The following is a 17399-nucleotide window of genomic DNA, read 5'->3' as shown; positions in this document are numbered from 1 at the left end:
CCTTGTATTTGTGTCCCCTAGGAACTTCAAAAGAGCATTTTGAGGGAGAGAAAAATGAGAGGAGCATGTTTACAAGTGTTTGTAAGGTGATAAAAAATAGTTAATACAGAGTGCTTAAATGCATCGTCTACATTCATCATGTGTGTCTGCATGTGTGGATTTGTATGGTTTATGTAGCATGTCGTCCTGTCTTATTGCAGTCGAAGAAATACTTGTGGCTCAGTGTGACTTAGGCACAAAGAACTGTTCTCTAAGAGATAATTTGTGTTTACTGAAGAGCAATACTTACACAATGGTGTAGTATCAGTAAATTGGTGTTTGCTTTGTTTTGGTTTACGCGTTGGGCTAAAAACAGGTGAAGCAGGGATAAGTTTGTTTGTGAAAGCTTGGTGAATACTAATGAGAAGAAAAATCGTCCCAGTCAAACTGAATAAATTCTGTGGAGAGTATGAAGGATTTTCAGTGATCCATATTGTCCTTGGACTTGGCTGTTGCATTGTACTTTAAATGGAATTGATTGTGTGGTTGTAATGAAAGTAACGGATTGATTTCTATACAGAGTTACACAGAGTAAATAGAAAAATGTTCTTGTCTTGACCTGCATTCATAAACTAAAAATCAGTGGCTTTTGACCTAATCCTTAATAAAAAATGCAAATGTAATATAGGAAATCAGAAGGCTCTTTAATTCTTAGAAAATATACTGTTTATCAGATTTTGCTTGTGTGCTTTCTTGGATTTTAATTATTTTTTTTTCAGGAATTTAGTAACATAATCTTTTTGTCAAGGAAATTGTACTTTTTGCTGTTCGCATATTTTTGGAAAATATATTTGTCTGTTTTCTTTTTTATTATTCCTTTTGCCTTTACTACATGGCATTTTCCTTTATTTAGGTAGAATATTTATGATTTCTTGTACCTTCTCTGTTGAACAGTTTTAGCATAGCAGTTTTGTGAGTGTGTGACCCATACATTTTTAGGTTGCTATTACATGCACTATAATAGATTATTTCTAAAAGATAGTTCTTTCTGAACTGAATATGCAGATTAATAGCTTTATATGGTAATAAAAATAGGAAAGCTGCTGATGGAAAGAAGGTTCAAAACATTCTATCTATTTTAATAAACCTAACAATTGTTTATATTATTGCAATGATTATCTCGGTAAAAGGCCATAGTGATATTTATGAGCAACTTTTTTTTTTTTGCAAGTGTGAGATTGCGGTTCAGGCCCCAGTAAAATGTACAATCCAGCTAGTAAATTCTCTCATTGAGCTGTGATCCAGGACTACAATAAGCAAGATCCAACTTACTGCATTCATCCGTTTCTCGGTGAATTTTGTGACTTTATTTTTGGCGCTTAGAGTTTAATTTCTCGCTGAAATAGAGCAGCGCATTGTGGCGCCACACAAACAAGAAGAGCAAAACAATAGAAACCCCGACGCACCGAAGCTACTCCATTGTAGCTTCCAAAGGCACTCTATTCTCCCCAGCCCACTTGATATCCTGCAGGTTGTGGCAGTACAATTCACAGGAAAAGCTTAGACATTGAGCTTGCACGCTTCTTGACTCCATTTTAAACCCTTTGTTAACACCGGGGTGGCATTTTTTCACACCACATGTGGCAGCTTTGACTCCTATCCAGCTTGTCGTATAGAATCAAAGTCTGTGATTTCCTACATTCCCAGTGTTGTCTCCCGAGTTGCTGTATTCTTTGTTGCTCCCAAAATATTACAAATCTTAATTTCAGATGTAGGTTTTTAAAGCTTTATAGACTATGGGATGAGACCACTGTACCTGCACACTTAGATTTACTTAAAATCAAAGCAGTTTGCAGGGGAGGGGAAGAGCTCTTTTCCCCTCCCTCTTCTCTTTAAAAAAAATTTCAACACTGGCAATTAAAAACTATGTGGTGAATTTGTCATATATTCATTCTGCCTGATGTATTTTTTGCAGAAAAGAATTAAAATAATGTGTAATACTGTATATTTTTGGATTTGGAAATTATACGAGTGCTTGTGATTTGTTTCAGTATTAAAACATTATTCATCTTAAGGGATTCTTTTGTTGCATATAGGCGTAATCTGTTGTGCTCTTTTCCCTACTTTTCCAAAGACAACCTTCCTCTGCAATTTTGCTGAAAGTTTTATGTGCTATGTCAATAATAAATTATACTTCAAACTAATTTTGAAGAGAACAAAACAAGTCTACCGATATAAATGCCCCTAAAATACATGTTTTTTGAAAGTTTATTAATAGAAGATATATTGCTTAAATTAATGTCACTCAGTGTAGCTAAAATGCCACTTGAATCCTTAAACAAAAGCTAAAGTATGTATTTCTTACTAAGAAACTTTACCATGGATTGCAAGTGCAAAGTGACAGAGCAACAATAACATTTGGATTAAAATTGTCACAGGAATTAATATAACTTGTACTTCACACTTTTTGATATATTTTTTAAATTATCAGTGAAAATTAATTGGATGCATGATTGGAAAGAACATTCTCAGTTCTATGTATATTTACAAATCTGTACGTTCATTGTTGCTGGTTCACTCAGCTGAAGATAATAGAATAATTTCTCCTTGGCACATATGCTAGCCTGTACATTGACATGACACCCTAATAAATATTTTGACTTGAGAGCTGTTGTTTGTTGCTGTTTGTCAGGTGGTTAGAATGGTCTTTTGGCTGCCGCTCCTCTCGCGAACTAAAATATTAAAATGTATGCTTTCAACCTAGCAGCTTTCTTACTGCATTTTTTACATTTTCTGACTGCTTATTCTTTCTTTAAAATATAGAACTGCTGTGTGATTAATGCATATTGCTTATTCACCAAAATCCACCTAATTGCTTATGGTGTTCGTGAAATTCTTACATTGGTTTTAGGTTTGCATTTAAGAATGACATGAAATTGTATTATGCAAGAGAATAATTCAGTAACAGCCTCTAGAAAGACAAAACAGCATTGTTCTTTTCTGGTTTATAAAATATAATAATTTCATGTGCTTGTTTTTATGCCGTTTCCTTGCTTGTTTGTTTATGGAACATTAGATGTTAAGTTGTTAAATGGTCTTATCTGGTCTAACATGTATCAGCATTGAAAAACAGAAAGCCTGTTCCAATTAATATTTATTTTGTATTTCAGTCCAAAATCTCAAAGATATAAACTAACTCCTAGTAATAATTAAATTTCAATTAGAAGCTCTGTTTTATGAGCTCTGCTTCTAAGAAGATTTTGTGTAATTAAAAAAAATCCAAAATATATGAAAATAAACATTTAACTCATGGTTTAGGTTTTTTGTCTGGGATTTTTCAAAAAAGATGAACACTCAAAGAAGACATTTAGAATCCATATCTAAAAATAGTTTTATTTTGCATACTAAGTTATACAAAATTTATAGAAATGTTTTTGAGAAGATCAATGAATACTTTAATAAAATTACATTAAAATGGATTTTTTAAGTTACCTATTACTTTAAAAAGCAATTGATATAAATTAACATTTCTATAGACAAAATGAGACATTTTCGATTTCTGTTTTACCAGACACCTTTAGCAGTTTCTGCAGTTTAACTAGCTAAAAGTCCAGATGTTCTGAGTGCAGTTTTAGATCATCCAAAAAAGTGGTTTTATGAAAACTGAAACTATAAAAAGATGAAGCCTTTTGAAATGCAATACAGTAATTTGTGCTAAGCATTTATTTTCCAAAGCACGCTATAAGGAAACAAACATAAAATACTCATGCAAGCTTACCCATTTACTGTTTAAATATTAAAACAGTGACTCAGAAAAGCAATGTGCACACACTTAGCAGAAAGTTATTTTACTATCACAGTTATCTACGTCTAAACTTGACATCACACAGCATTTTTAGAAGACTCAAATATGAATTTCTCGGAAGCAAGACAAGTCCAATAAGTGTATCAAAATTAGTTTACCTACTTTCACAGCGCATAATTACTGAAGAAAAGGCATGATCTTATTTCATTAAAGTGTCATGAAGCAGAAACATAGAATAAGCATTTGTCAATATCCATTCCAGAAAATCCCAACTTTTTATTTCTCGGCATTTCTTTTTCCCATGTTTCTTCAGACCCTCTTCATGTTAATATTTCTTCTATTTCCAGAAAAGAGAAAGGGTGGGGGGGTGGGGGGTGAACCCCAACAACAAAACCCCACAAACAATCAGCAAAAGCATAATTGGTTTGTATTGCCTTTCAGCTTGTGGCCTGTCCTCTTATTATTAAATCAGATCATACATACTCCCCTAAAATTCAGCTTGGAGTAATCCTCTGCTACTTAAGGCTGGATGAAAAGAGTACTCATTGTGAATTATGTTTCATCTGTCACAATAACCTTCTTTATTCTTTAGTGCACCTCCCCTTTGCCTGCGGCAATTAGAGAAAATAGGTATGCCTTGAAGTATGAGATAGTGGTATCTCAAAAATATATATACTGATGTCATATACAGACAGCTCTGGGTTAGCTGCACCCTGAAGAATATATAAGCCCCTTTTTGATGCAATCCAAATTTTGTTAGAACAGAGTAGACGCTGGCATACTGTTCAACGAGTAGGTGCTGATGCCTTTCACTAGATTATTGGTTTTTTTGACAAGCAGTGATCAGAGATTTTGCCATTCCATTAAAAGAAGAGTAAAATCTTGCTTACCGATTGATATAATTTTCCACGTTAGCTACAATTCTGTTTGTTTTTGTTATTTTTTAATTTGAAGATGTTAGAGAATCTTTTTCTTCATTCCTCCCTGAAATTCCTGGAGTTCTCTGGAACTCTTTGACTGAACATTTCAGCTACATTTTCTCAGTGGTTTAGCATGATTTTCATTATTTCTTGCAGTGGGCATTTAACCGTTTCATCTTTGAAATAAAATATATATTTAAAAAAAGTTGACCAGTGAGTATTGAAAATGTTTTTGCACTGGTACAGAAGAGCAAAAACCTATGTTATCAGATGTTACTTTTCAAAATTATTTGTCTTTCTGTATCAAGGGGAAAAAAGAATATAAACTCTTTTACGGTTCTAGTCACCACTATCATGGTTATTTTACCTATTAGAATATCTGTCTTTTCTTTAAGAAAATCTGCTTTATTGTATCTAACAAACAAGCAAAAAGCATTATTTTTTGGATTTTTTTATTTTTTAAATTAATTTTGGAAGCTTTCCAAGTTCACGTTTGTTTTTCTCTTATGTTAATTTTAAAGCCTTATGGCAGCAAACCTCCAGTCGGTATCTTGTTTTGAAACCCCTCACAATTCTGGGCTGTTCATCCTGATTCCAAATCAGCCTCCCTTGCACTTTAAGAGATCTGATGTTCAACTGGAAATGATTAAGAGAAAGCACCTTAAAAAAAAAAAAAAAATTAAGTGCTAAACCAAGCGGGTTAAAACAAAGAGATTCTGCTGTGAGGCTGGTCTAACATTAAAACACTGTTATTAAAGTTCCTAAGAAATTACTACACTACAAAAACCAATAATACTTGTGAATAAAGGAAGAGTTTGGCCCACCGCACAGGTTTGGGCACAAAAGTGCTTGCTAAGCTATCTATTTCACACATGCAACGACAGAAGGTTCGATATTCATTCGATCGATGACTGAAAAGGCACAATGGCAAAATCGGACGGACTTCTTTTCAAATACAGATCTCCGATGTCCCCCTACAGTCTGCAGTCGCACGGCTGGTGGTGTGGCACAGACGGAGCAAGGGTTACATCAAGGCTGTTCTCTGGACCGTGCAAACAGTCTAGACCAATGACCTGCAGCATCGTGCCCTTTGAAGAAGAGGCAAGTTCAGTCACGACGAAGAAAAATCAAGGCGTACCCCTTTTAACAATAGGGAGCAGCTCGTGGCTGCAAAGAGGTAAGCAGGGGTAAGCAAAAAAGGCATCTGCTTCCATGGTTACAGGCCAAGCATGGGAACCTTGCTTTTGAAGAGGGACAGTTCTCAGGCTCCCTCACAGGCTATGTCATGCATTATAAGCAAAGGCAGGTTGAGCTGAAATCCGCAGAGTTATTTCAGAGTAAAATGATACGCGAGCACATGGCTGTTAGCAAAAAAAAAGTCACATGACTGCTTAGAAGCAGCCTTGCACTGTTTCTGAATCCAGCCTTTCGTTTGGGGCAGTTTCTTCTTCTTTTCTTTTTTCATTGCCTTTTTTTTTTTTTTTTTTCTTTCCCTCTGCTTTTTCAGCAAACTAAGAAAACTGGGAGAAGGTTTATACAAAACAAACATTTGTTTGATACACAAGATTCTGGCTATTCTCCTTTTCTAAACTGAAAAAAGGTCAAGGGTCAATGTTTTTTCGTGACAGGGCCACAAATCCTTTTGTTAATGTAGCTTTAGCAAATGCCATTTAAAATAAGATTTTACTTTTCTTTCCAAGTGCATATTATTATTAGTTTGACAGTATGAAAGTAATTAATTTCAGTTTCTACAATAACTTTTTTGTTCCAATATATTGCCAATTCTTTTTCCTAGCTTTTGGGCACTACAATGCTAATTTTCGAGATTTGCATTTCTAGAAAAGACAGCTAAAAATGCACACAAAATCAACACATAATAGTCCTGCCGTCTTCAGGGGAAAAAGAGAATTATCTGCAGGCATAGGTAGTAAAAATGTGATCAGTGACTATAAGCCTGTGGTGTAACCATTAACCTTTGAGAATCATTATATTTGTACTTTGTTTCTTTTTGCTTTGTCATTCCTTTAGCTGCTACGTCTTACATTTCCTCCTGAAAAATTAAAATGTGCAGTGTATTTGCCTTGGCATAGGTGTGCCTGGTTTTTGAATTGTGTTTATTATTACATCTGTTCTGTGACATTTTAACTGTTTGTGGTTGTTTGTAAATATTGATGGCTTATTATTTTGTTAGAATTTTACTGTTAAAGAGTTTGCTTTAGTAGCTTCTGTTACATACTATATGATGGTCTGTATTATTAGAAGCCATAGCATTTGTCTTCTTATTAACAGTATAAGATTAATTTTATTCCAACTATTCCTGTTAAAATTTAAGGGGTGAGAGGAACAGTGGGAGAGAAATGTCTGGCAAACTGTAGAACAGAGTTTAAAGTTCCAGAAACACTAATAACTACTCACATAATTTCTACTGTATTTTTTTTCCTGCTCTTTAATAACTGTAAAGACCTGTGGTACTTGGTAGAATTTTATATTATTATCCTATAAATGTAATTAATATTTATGAGTGTATCAAGAGCAGTATTTTCTCAGGATATATTCTGAACTTTCATTGATCTGTAGGATGGTTTAACTTCAGACTGAGGACTGTGTATTTGAAATAAAAGGATATATATTAACTAACTCCAAGTTGTTCTCAAATAACAACAAGCTTTTTAAAAAAAAGTTTATGGCCTACCCTGCACATTTATGGGCCAAAATTATCCAAGCACAAAGCCTCAAAAACTGCATAGGAAAATAGAAACATGCATAGGAAAATATAAATATGAAATATAAGCAATTAAATATCAACAATTAAAAGTAGGGAGCCCATTATCTTAAAATCTTAAAGCACATTATTTTAAAATGGTCACAATCTGGATTAACTGGATTAATTCTGGATAATTAATATCCTGCATATGAATTCAGTTTTCAGCTGGACTTTGACATGATTGCAAGCTGTACCTTTTCTCCAGAATGCCCATTAACTAGTCCCATTAGTTTAAGAGAAAAATCTATTTGCTGGTCTTTTGTGTAGGTTGATGGATGTAATAATACATTTTGATATTCCTGCTGAACGACAAATGCATGTTAATGATGGCAAACATTTTCATATACTCACTCTGCTTTACAAATTCATACACTGTGTGGAAATGCTATGTCTTCAGGTTAATTTAGTCTATGTGAAATTATCTCAATTTTTATACCTTGCAATGATAAATTAAAAGATTAAATAATCTCCCGTATGTATGGCACAAACAGTACAAAAGACAGTGCTATCGTATCTGGTGTTCAAATACTGATTTAAATTATTTTCATGCTAATAAAACATTCAGTTTAACTTTTTTTTTTTTTTTAAGAAAGAGATTTGCTACTGGAAGGATTTTTTTTTTAAGTGGAAGGCTTTCTTCTTGTCCATTTTAATGTAACTGATAAGAAAATAATTTCTAGATTCACAGCAGTCTGCAGAGTTTACCAAGGGGAGGATCTGATCTTAACTATATTCATGCTTATTTCTTGAAATTATTAATCCTCCCCTGTAAAGAGCTGAGGATAGAGCACTGCAGTGAAAGATGTGTAAGTCTTGGTGTTGAAGGGAAATGTTGCATCTCCATGAGCAATGAAAACATGATTATGAAACCATTCAGTTTTATTTCGATTGGTGTTGTTGCAGGATGGTTTTTACCATGTGTTGATGCCTTGCCCCAAAATGCACATGGTTCTGTTCCTCTAGTGTTGTTGACACTGAGGTTCTGAAAAACCTTTGGGCAGTTGCTTGAGCCATGTGCCAACTTTGCATCTGGTTCATTCAAGCTGGTTCAGGCTGCCAGTCTGAGGCCTTTTACTTTCCATTTCAGCCAGTGGTGACTAAGAGACAGAGATTTTTCCCTTTTGGGCCACTAAAATGGAGGAATAAGTTATCTAAACATCTTATTCTTGTTCTTAAATACTTTAAAGTGCCTCAAGAAGCACCCCTGTTTTGTAACCTCCATTTAGCAATTCAGCTTTTCTGAACCAAGGTAGAAAACAGGGAGAAGGAGGGTTTGTTAGTTGGGGATTTTTTAATACAGAAGATCAGAAGATGCCTCCTGGATGTTGGAAAGTTCTGTGGTTTGCATAGAAAGGGTTATCAGACACAATTTCTTTCATAAACAATTTAATTCAAGCCTCTATTATCTTCAGAAATTTATTTTTTTTTTTCCACAGGAGAAGTAGACAACGATTTTTCATGGTTTGCTCTAGGCAAGGTTTGGTGTGTCACCAGTTTATTTTACAGGAGTTTTGGGCTGAATTGCTCACTTGAATTAAAAATAAAAAAAGCTCTGTCATGGTATGCCACACTAGGACAAAGAGACCATGCTCTTCTTGCTCAGTGGAGATGAGAATTGTGCAGTTTAGGACCATCTTTAAGCAATTTGCAGCCTGGCTTTAAACAATTTTGACACTGTACTTTTTTATAATATGTAACAATGTTGTAAATCATCCTTTCAAGGACAGTAGTTTATCATTTTGCGCATCTTCATAATCTACTAACAAAGACAGCAAAAACTAGATGAAATCCCAGGTTTTAATCTGGTGATAGAAGATTAGCTACAGTTGACTGAAATTTAAGGAAAAGGCTCCTTTTTAACCCAACATTTTAAAATTGCTGCCAGGTTAATCCCCACCAAAAATCCTTTAATTTATTCTCCAGGTAATCCTTTTCTACATTACCTTAATGACACAGAATATTCAAACCTGACTGTGGACTTGCTAAGAGCAAAGACTTGGAAAAGCCTATGGAGCAAAGAATCATCAAAGCTTAAAAGTGTGGCGTTTGCATTTTGGTAGCATGTGAAAGCCTCTAGATTTTTCTCCTTAAAACCAAGAGCACTAAAAGATCAGTGAAGTCAGCAAAAGTTATTTACTTTTGGTACTGTACATAGATTTGCTTTGTTATGAACTTGGGAATGACTAACTGCATCCGCTTTGATTTAAGATAGAAAACAAATTAAGTCTCTTTGTCTCTTGAGTACTCTTCTTGGTCTGTAATCCCACCACAAAAAGCCTTAGAAAGTCTGATTAAGTTGCTGCCCCTTATTCAAGTCTCCTTCCAAATGCATTGAATATAAATAACAGGTGCAAGAAGAACTCTCAAATGATCAGAAAGTCACATTTTCTCACTCAGTCTTATAGTTCTCTGATGTTTTGAATTAGAAGTTAGTCTGATCCCAGGTGCATTTCAAGTGTATGAGGTTCTTTTCAGGGCCATCATTTTCTGAGCCTCTCTTATTGATAAGTAGAAGTTCCTTTAATGCTTATATGCTGTTCACAGAATGGGAATCTTTAACATTACAGAAATAATGTTAGTCCAAAATAACATGATATTTGTCATAGCTTTATAACAGAGACATGAAAAACAACAACAATAACAGTTTTCTTCTTGTGTAGAATCTGGCTAAGTTAAGATCACAATCACATGTGATATGATCTCAGGGCAAAAATATTTATTGCAAAGATCTGGTCCTGCCAAACAGCTATAGATCACAGAATAGTTTTGATTGGAGGGGACATGAAAGATCACAAACTTAAAGATTATTCTGAGTTGGAGAGGACCCACAAGGATCACCTAGTCCATGCCTAAAGTGCATGGTCCATCCAGGGATCAAACTCACAGCCTTGGCATTATTAGCACCATGCTCTGACCAACTGAGCTCATCTCAGGGTCAAGATGATCTTGTTCCAACCCCCCTGCCATGAGCAGGGACACCCTCCACTAGACTGGGTTGCTCAATGTCCCATCCAGCCTGGCCTTGGACATTGTCAGGGATGGGGCATCCACAGCTTCTCTGGGTAACCTGTGCCAGAGCCTCACCACCCTCAGAGTGAAGAATTTCGTCCTAGTATCTAACCTGTATGTATTCTATTTTAGCTTAAATTCATTCCCCCCCTGTCTTATTGCTGCAAGCACTTGTAAAAAGTCACTTCCAGCTTTCTAAATCTCCTCAAGTATTGAAGGGCCCCAGTAAGGTTTTCCCCAAGCTTTCTCTCCTCCAGGCCTGAAACTGCAACTCTCTTCTCTTGTCTTCATAGGAGATTTGCTCCAGCCCTCTGGAGCAAATAGAAAACAATAGAAAACAAATAGAAAACAAAAACATGACTGTTTTTGCTTTTCTAAAATTTTCAGATGACCATAACAATGATAATTCTTATTTTAAATGCCTTTTTTTCCTCAGCATTTGCTTCTTCCTTTCAAATTTCTTTTTTCACGTTTGATTTTTCCCTTCCCTAACTAAAGAATTAATCACGAAAGAGGGAATTTTCAGGAAGAAAAATTGACTATTTTTTATTATATACCAAAGATAAGCTTTTCATAGAATTACTGCATCCTATTTCAGAATCAGGGGTGGAAATTTGCCTTCTATTTGTATATAGCTCTGGAAGTTATACATTATGGACAATAATTACTTGTGAAAAAATCCTGTTTATGCTTGACAGTAGAGTACTTTGCAAACTAGAGCAAGCATCCAAAGTTTTATGTGAAAGAATAGATATCAGACTGCAAAACAAGACCAGTCATTTCAGAATAGAGAAACTTTGAAAAGATCATCATACATGCTTAATTATGTCACTGTCAATGATATGTTCATGATAGTTCTGGCCTAAGAAAAAAGAGTTTTCATAAAGAATGAGAAATCTGATGATTTTTGGTTTATGAGGGGCATGATGGTTGATAGTCTGACATTAAAAAGTATCATAAATTCCATTCTGGAAAAAAAAAAATCTTTCATATTTATGTGAAATGACATCCCTCAAACCTTCTGTGACTGGGATTTTGGGTCTCAATGGTAATCCATTTTTCCCTCATAGTCCCTTGGCATTTGTCATTTTTGGATGTGTGATGCTAGAGGGGACATCCTACCCATACCCTTCGGTATCTCTTTATGGACATCCTGTCCATGAATTTGTCCATGAGTCTGAACCATCTGAACTATCTGGAATTTAATCATTTTGGTACTGTGGTTCAAGGAGTGAAGTTGTTCAGTGTTTGCTCTTCTGAGAGTTATTTTGTTTTTTGGTTTTTGAGCACCAAGTAGGATAACAAGTAACCATAATAACTTCTGCTTTAGTGAACAACTCCACTTTGAATTATTTGTACTTGTGTTCACCAGTCTTCCAAATATTCTGTAATTTGACAGTGATTTACATTAAAATTTCCTTAGTGATCCCCTCTCATAAAGAATTTTGCCTTAGAACTTGTGTCACATGAAAAATTGTTCAAATGTTTGTTTGTAAGTAGGATTGGTGAGATGTGAAGAAAACCTTCATGACTGTGTATTGGCCAAGTCAAACTCCTGAGATATTCAGTCCAGCCTGTTATTGCTGCAAAACCTAGCACTTCCTTCACAAGGCAAAGAAAATTAGTATAGTGGTTACACTTTTTTCTCTTTTATAACTTATATTTGGAAGATTTCAGGCAAATTTTTAGGATTCGACAGTAGCCAATTTTTAAATAATAATCCACTGTGAGATCATATAGTACAATAACTACCTTGATTTTCCTCTGGAGTTGAGAGAAAATATCAAATTCCTTCTGATTATAATCTGTTCTTTGTGCAGAAAAATTATGTAATCATTCCATTGGAGAACACAGCAGAAATATATATTTGTGCTTGAGATTTTTGTTATGCTTTGTTTTGTTTTGTTTTTCTTTTAATTTTAAAATTTATCTTTTGCTATTAAACTATTTCAAGCTTTTTGCTTAGCAGGGGTAGTTAATGAGATTTGGTAGAGATGGCAGAAATCATCCTGCCAACTTCCCCAGGCCTATATCCTTTCATTTATGACTGATCAAAATTCAGCATATTTTAAAACACCTGTTCGTCTTTCTCATGTGCTAGTCTTGGAATATCAGTTGTCAATCTGTAATTCTGTCAAATTGTTACATAAGCACTTCATTTCTGAGGTAAAATTTTGCTGCCTCTAGTTACTGTGGGTTTTAAAAGTGTACTAATAGAGCCATTTTCAGTATGAGATTCAAAAGTATCATCAGTGAATAATCCAGAGAAAACTTCACAACTGAGCAACTGTGAGGAATGGAGTTATGTTAGTTGGGTACATGGTTATGATTGCTTCTGCTATTATCTGCTAGCTCAAGATTTTTTAAAGGAGATGAAGGAGTTGAGTATATTAATAAACCTCAAAATAAGCTCTTCAGTTGATTCAGTCGAGCTCTCTCCAACAGAGGTATTTGTTTAGGCATGGTCAGTGAAGAGCATTTCTAGGGCACAACAGATTTCATCCAGTCAGAACCTCTAAAAATAGATCAGATGAATCATGCTGTGAAGTGTCTCTCTGATTCTGAAGGACCTGCAGTGACTAGCTCAGAGATGCTGCTTAAAACTAGGTAAGAGCAATTTCATCCAAAATAACTGCTGCTCCAGTGGTCTGATAAGTCCATGAGCAAGGTTTATGTAATTTAAAATAGTATCAAGTTGGGCCTTTCAGATAATGAAATAAAATTAGTAATGCTTCCACGTGAGGCACCACAGCAACCTCCCCAGGAATGCTGCCAAGCATTTGGAGTGCCCAGGTGTAGGAAGCATGAAAGGTGTAACAGAGAAAGAAATGGGACTAAAACAAATAGTGGGAAGGGAAAGGTTATTGTGAGCATACTAACAGCTTTATTTCTCTTCAATAAAATAAAGGCCAAGAGAAAAGAGCTGGAACAGGACAATTGTGGGTGAAGGAGAACAATTTAACCTGAAGAACACTGCTGGGACAGAAATAATTGGCAGAAAATCAGACTGGAAGTTAGAATATTTCTAGCCATAAAAGCAGTAGTGTTCTGGAGGAGACTCCCAATGAAGCAGTCAGGTTTTGTTTTTCCACACATGTCTAAGTGTTTGCAAGGTGGAAAATGATACATTTATAAAAGGGAATGTGAAACACAATTGCCTCTGATAGCAGGAGCTTTAACTGGATATGCCACCACTTTGATCCTAGAAGGGCATGTGTAATGCATGACTGCGCTTATTGAAGTGACAGTAATTATGCTGTAGATATGCCTATACTATCAATGTGAATATGTTGTGGTGCTTCTTTAAACTTGTAATTAATACTAATTGAGCTCTCAGAAACTGAAGGGTTCCTCGTTTAAAAATCCTGTGCTTTCTCTGAGTGTAACAACAATTTCCTAACATCCCACTCCTTTAAAAATTCCATGTTAATGAAAGGAAGGCACTAAATATGATCTGATTACAAACAGTTTGGAGGATTTCTTACTGTGTAGGCTAAATATCTTCTCCCAGCACAGTGGTTCTACTACATGTGTTTTCTCTTAGTATTGTATTTATTGTACTAGACATGTGATTGTCAATTAATACTTTCCCTATACATTCTGCTAAACACAACCTTGTGTTTTCTGTGAAGATGAGAAAAAAATATAAGTTTTGTGCATGAATTCATTCTATATGTTTTCTAACAATCCACAAAGACAAAAAAGAATTTTCAGGTACTAAATTTCAGTTTAAGAAATTGAGTTGGTGTCTTTATAAAAGTAATAAAATTGTGAATTTATTTGCATGCAAAGCTCAGCACACATCTAAATGTGCATCCAGGAAGAGGGTGCCTCCAGTTTGATGTGCTGAAAGGTTATGGGACCTGCAAGACACAAGATGTTGTACCATGTTACTTTGTTGTTTCAGCTACTGGTATATGACAATTCCCTTAAATTTGGGAATATGTTAAAGTTCATCAAGTCTTGTAGAAAAAAAAAGCTTCCTCTTTTTTTGTCTTTATATTGTGTAGTTATGGGACGTAACACTATGTCTTTATTTGATACAGGCTTCCTTTTGAAATACCAGTGAAACTCAGCCAGTTTCTTGCAGGAGTCCTGTGTCCCTGCTCTCATGTGCTGTGTCTCTTCCAGGTGTACAGCTGCCATTCCAGGTGTGCAGCTGCCATTCCATCTCCCTGCAGGACTGTGTTTGCTGCTCCACAAGCTGCAGGTAAGCCCTGACACCCCTCCCCAAGTTCCTGTCCCAGTCCCCATGACCAGCCCCTGGCACACGATGCTGAGGGCACTGCAGCTGCTCTCCATCCCATGCTGACTTTCCCAGGACAGTGAGAGGATGCTCCCTCTGCATTTCAAATGGCTCCTGAGGAGCTCAGACATGGTGCTTCTCCTCACAGCACAGGGCTGGGTTTCAAATCAGAATAGGTCATTGTACCATGTAGTTTAAACTCTTAAGTTTTTACATTTTGTGCTGTTACTCTTTTGCATTTTTTCTTTGAAGTGGGGAATTATTTTCATGTAATCCGCTATTTATCTTCATAGCAAAAATGATTATTTCATGAAATGAAGGATCAAAATCTTTTACCTGATTTAAATTTGACCAGCTTCAGCTTTGAGGCATTGTTCCATTGTTTTCTGCTGGGACTTACAGGTGGTATTTGTTTTCCTATTATGACTGCTACATATTTGCTCAAGTTAGCTAAAATAGATCTGAGATCTCTTAAGACTTTCACTGTAACACGTGTTCTCCAATATTCTGTATTTGTGTCTCTTTTTTCGCCTCTATTTTTCCCATATCATTTTCAAAATACACAGAATTCTCTAAATGTAACTATAGGATTGTTGCTGATCTTGTATTTGGAGGAAAAAGCAGTTGTCTGTCACTTCTACTTCACCATCCCTTTGAATATCAGAGGGTTGTGCTAAACTTTCTATGCTGGCACTCTATGTTAAATGTTGAATTCCTTTGTTTACTCTGTACCCTTCAACAATGACTCCTGTAAGAATAACTTATTTTTGTGGCGGATTCTGCTCATCCTTCCAGCTGATGTGGATATGCAATCTCAGAAGGATATCAAGCCATAATGAAAAGTTTATGAACAGGTCTTTTGAACTAAAATATATCTTGAGAACATCTTCAGTTCAAATGGCACTGATATGGGATACTGCTTATCCTGTACACATCCATGTAAATGGGATTTGCATTTTGGTATTAAAATTTAAATATTCAGGAACATTCCCTGTATGTGTGAAAGAGAAGTATAATTGGCTGCTTAGTATTTAATTAGTAAAATGTAGACATATCACTTTTAACATTTTTTTATGGTCTTTTCTTTCCATTACTGTACTTACTTTTTTTTCTTTTGTATATCCAGAGAAAATTTTGCTCTACTTTCTGCTGAAAAAAAATCCAAACCAACAAACATGGGGAGGAGAAAAGGAATCTAAATCCCTGCTTGTAGGTTGGTGGAAGCTAGCTGTCCAAACAGACTGGGTATTTGGTTATAAATTTATTGGAAAAATGAGTGTTTGATTAATAAGGATATACACTTTTGATATTATCTTTGCAGTCAGAATAGAGTTGAATATAAACCCAGTTAATCAGTCTAAATACTAATATTAGTAGTATAGGAAGGAAGTTCTCTTTTTGTAATATAGGGCATTTTCTTCTGGAAAATTAAAAATTAAAGAAATAAAAAGGGAACAATGAGCTTTTGATTAGAACAAATGGATGAGTTTCTCCTAGAGCTGGATCTCCTATAGAATAGTCCCCATCCACCAAATTACATTATTTTTATGGTGTCTGGACTATGTTGACAAAAAATTTTATGGTTTTGTCAGTAAAAGAAATTGTCAGCCCCCATATTAAAGAGAATTTTGCCGGGGTGTAAAATAGTATGTACTGGCTGCAATAATCTTGGTGTAGATTTTACCCTGAGCTTTTATAAGTCAAGAAATCTGCACACTGAATACTCTTGTCAAAAAATTATGCAAAAAGTATTTATCATTTCCCCTCCTTTTTTGGAGTCCTTTAGTCTTTTTATTCATTAGCATATATTGTAAAAGTTTGTTTATTATGCATTTGAAAGTTACCCAGATGTTTCTCTTTGGGAATATTCTTAGAACAAGACAACGATTGGAAATAATACTTGCACTTCTCCAATTTGACAAAATTACAGCATACTGAACAAAAAATATACGGGATGATAAGTGTTTAAAAAAATCTTGTGGGATATACTGATCAAAGTTGAGTTTAGCTATTAGTAGAACACTTTGCCATTAAACAGGAGGAAACTGGAATAATTGTACTGCACATGTTAAAAAAAATCAACATTCCTTCTAAAGGAAAATCCCAAACATAAAGTATGCCATTGTTTGCTGTGCATGTGGTGACCCGTCCGGGTTGTATTAAGTTGGAGTTACTGCCATCTGGTGGGAAAAAGAGTGTTATATCCCAACAGTTGGAAACAATTCTGCCAGGAATACATCCTCTGCACCTGTGTGAATGATGACTCTGTGTGTGTGTGTGTGTGTGTGTGTGTGTGTGTGCATAAACAGATATTGATTTAGATATATCTATACACAATATTAGAATTTTGTTGCTGATTCTGAAAGAAATTTCAACTATTCAGTGGTACAGGGCAACCTGCTGAATCGGAAATTAGTCATGGGTAGAGAAATGTAGGAAAGAAAATAAGGAAAACTTCATAGGTAGCAAAGACAGATATGCCCACGCTTGTGGACTAGATTAACATTGATAATCATATACAAGCCTTGTTCCCAGGATATTTCTTCACAGCTGGAGATTTTACACTTTTTGCAGTGTTTCATGTTCCATTTCCTATCATCATTTCATAGAATCATGGAATGGCCTGGATTGGAAGGGAGCAATAAGATCATTTAATTCCAACACCTGCATGGGTGG

General features: G+C 35.3%; 1 protein-coding gene across 47 annotated transcripts in view; it reads left to right on the top strand.

The window, feature by feature from the left end:
- The window catches only part of LOC144248939 (uncharacterized), a 409608-nt gene that overhangs the window by 177801 nt on the left and 214408 nt on the right, over positions 1–17399 (top strand). For 28 of the 47 annotated variants that reach the window (XR_014957925.1, XR_014957924.1, XR_014957922.1 and 25 more), the window contains 2 exons: positions 5664–5881; positions 14609–14687. The exons of 1 other annotated variant lie outside the window; for it this stretch is intronic. Coding sequence is in view for 24 of the 46 variants with exons in the window: in XM_085589587.1 (XP_085445713.1) it covers positions 5664–5881; positions 14609–14687 (297 nt within the window). In the remaining 22 variants the exon portion in view is untranslated. The remainder of the gene's footprint in view (positions 1–5663; positions 5882–14608; positions 14688–17399) is intronic. 18 more of the 47 variants (XR_014957940.1, XR_014957939.1, XR_014957937.1 and 15 more) reach the window with 2 other exon arrangements.

Source organism: Lonchura striata, chromosome 1, assembly GCF_050655825.1.
Source record: "Lonchura striata isolate lonStrDom1 chromosome 1, ASM5065582v1, whole genome shotgun sequence".
Lineage (NCBI taxonomy): Eukaryota > Metazoa > Chordata > Aves > Passeriformes > Estrildidae > Lonchura > Lonchura striata.
The sequence above is the reverse complement of the archived record's forward strand: the minus strand, read 5'-3'. Positions and strand labels throughout refer to the sequence as shown.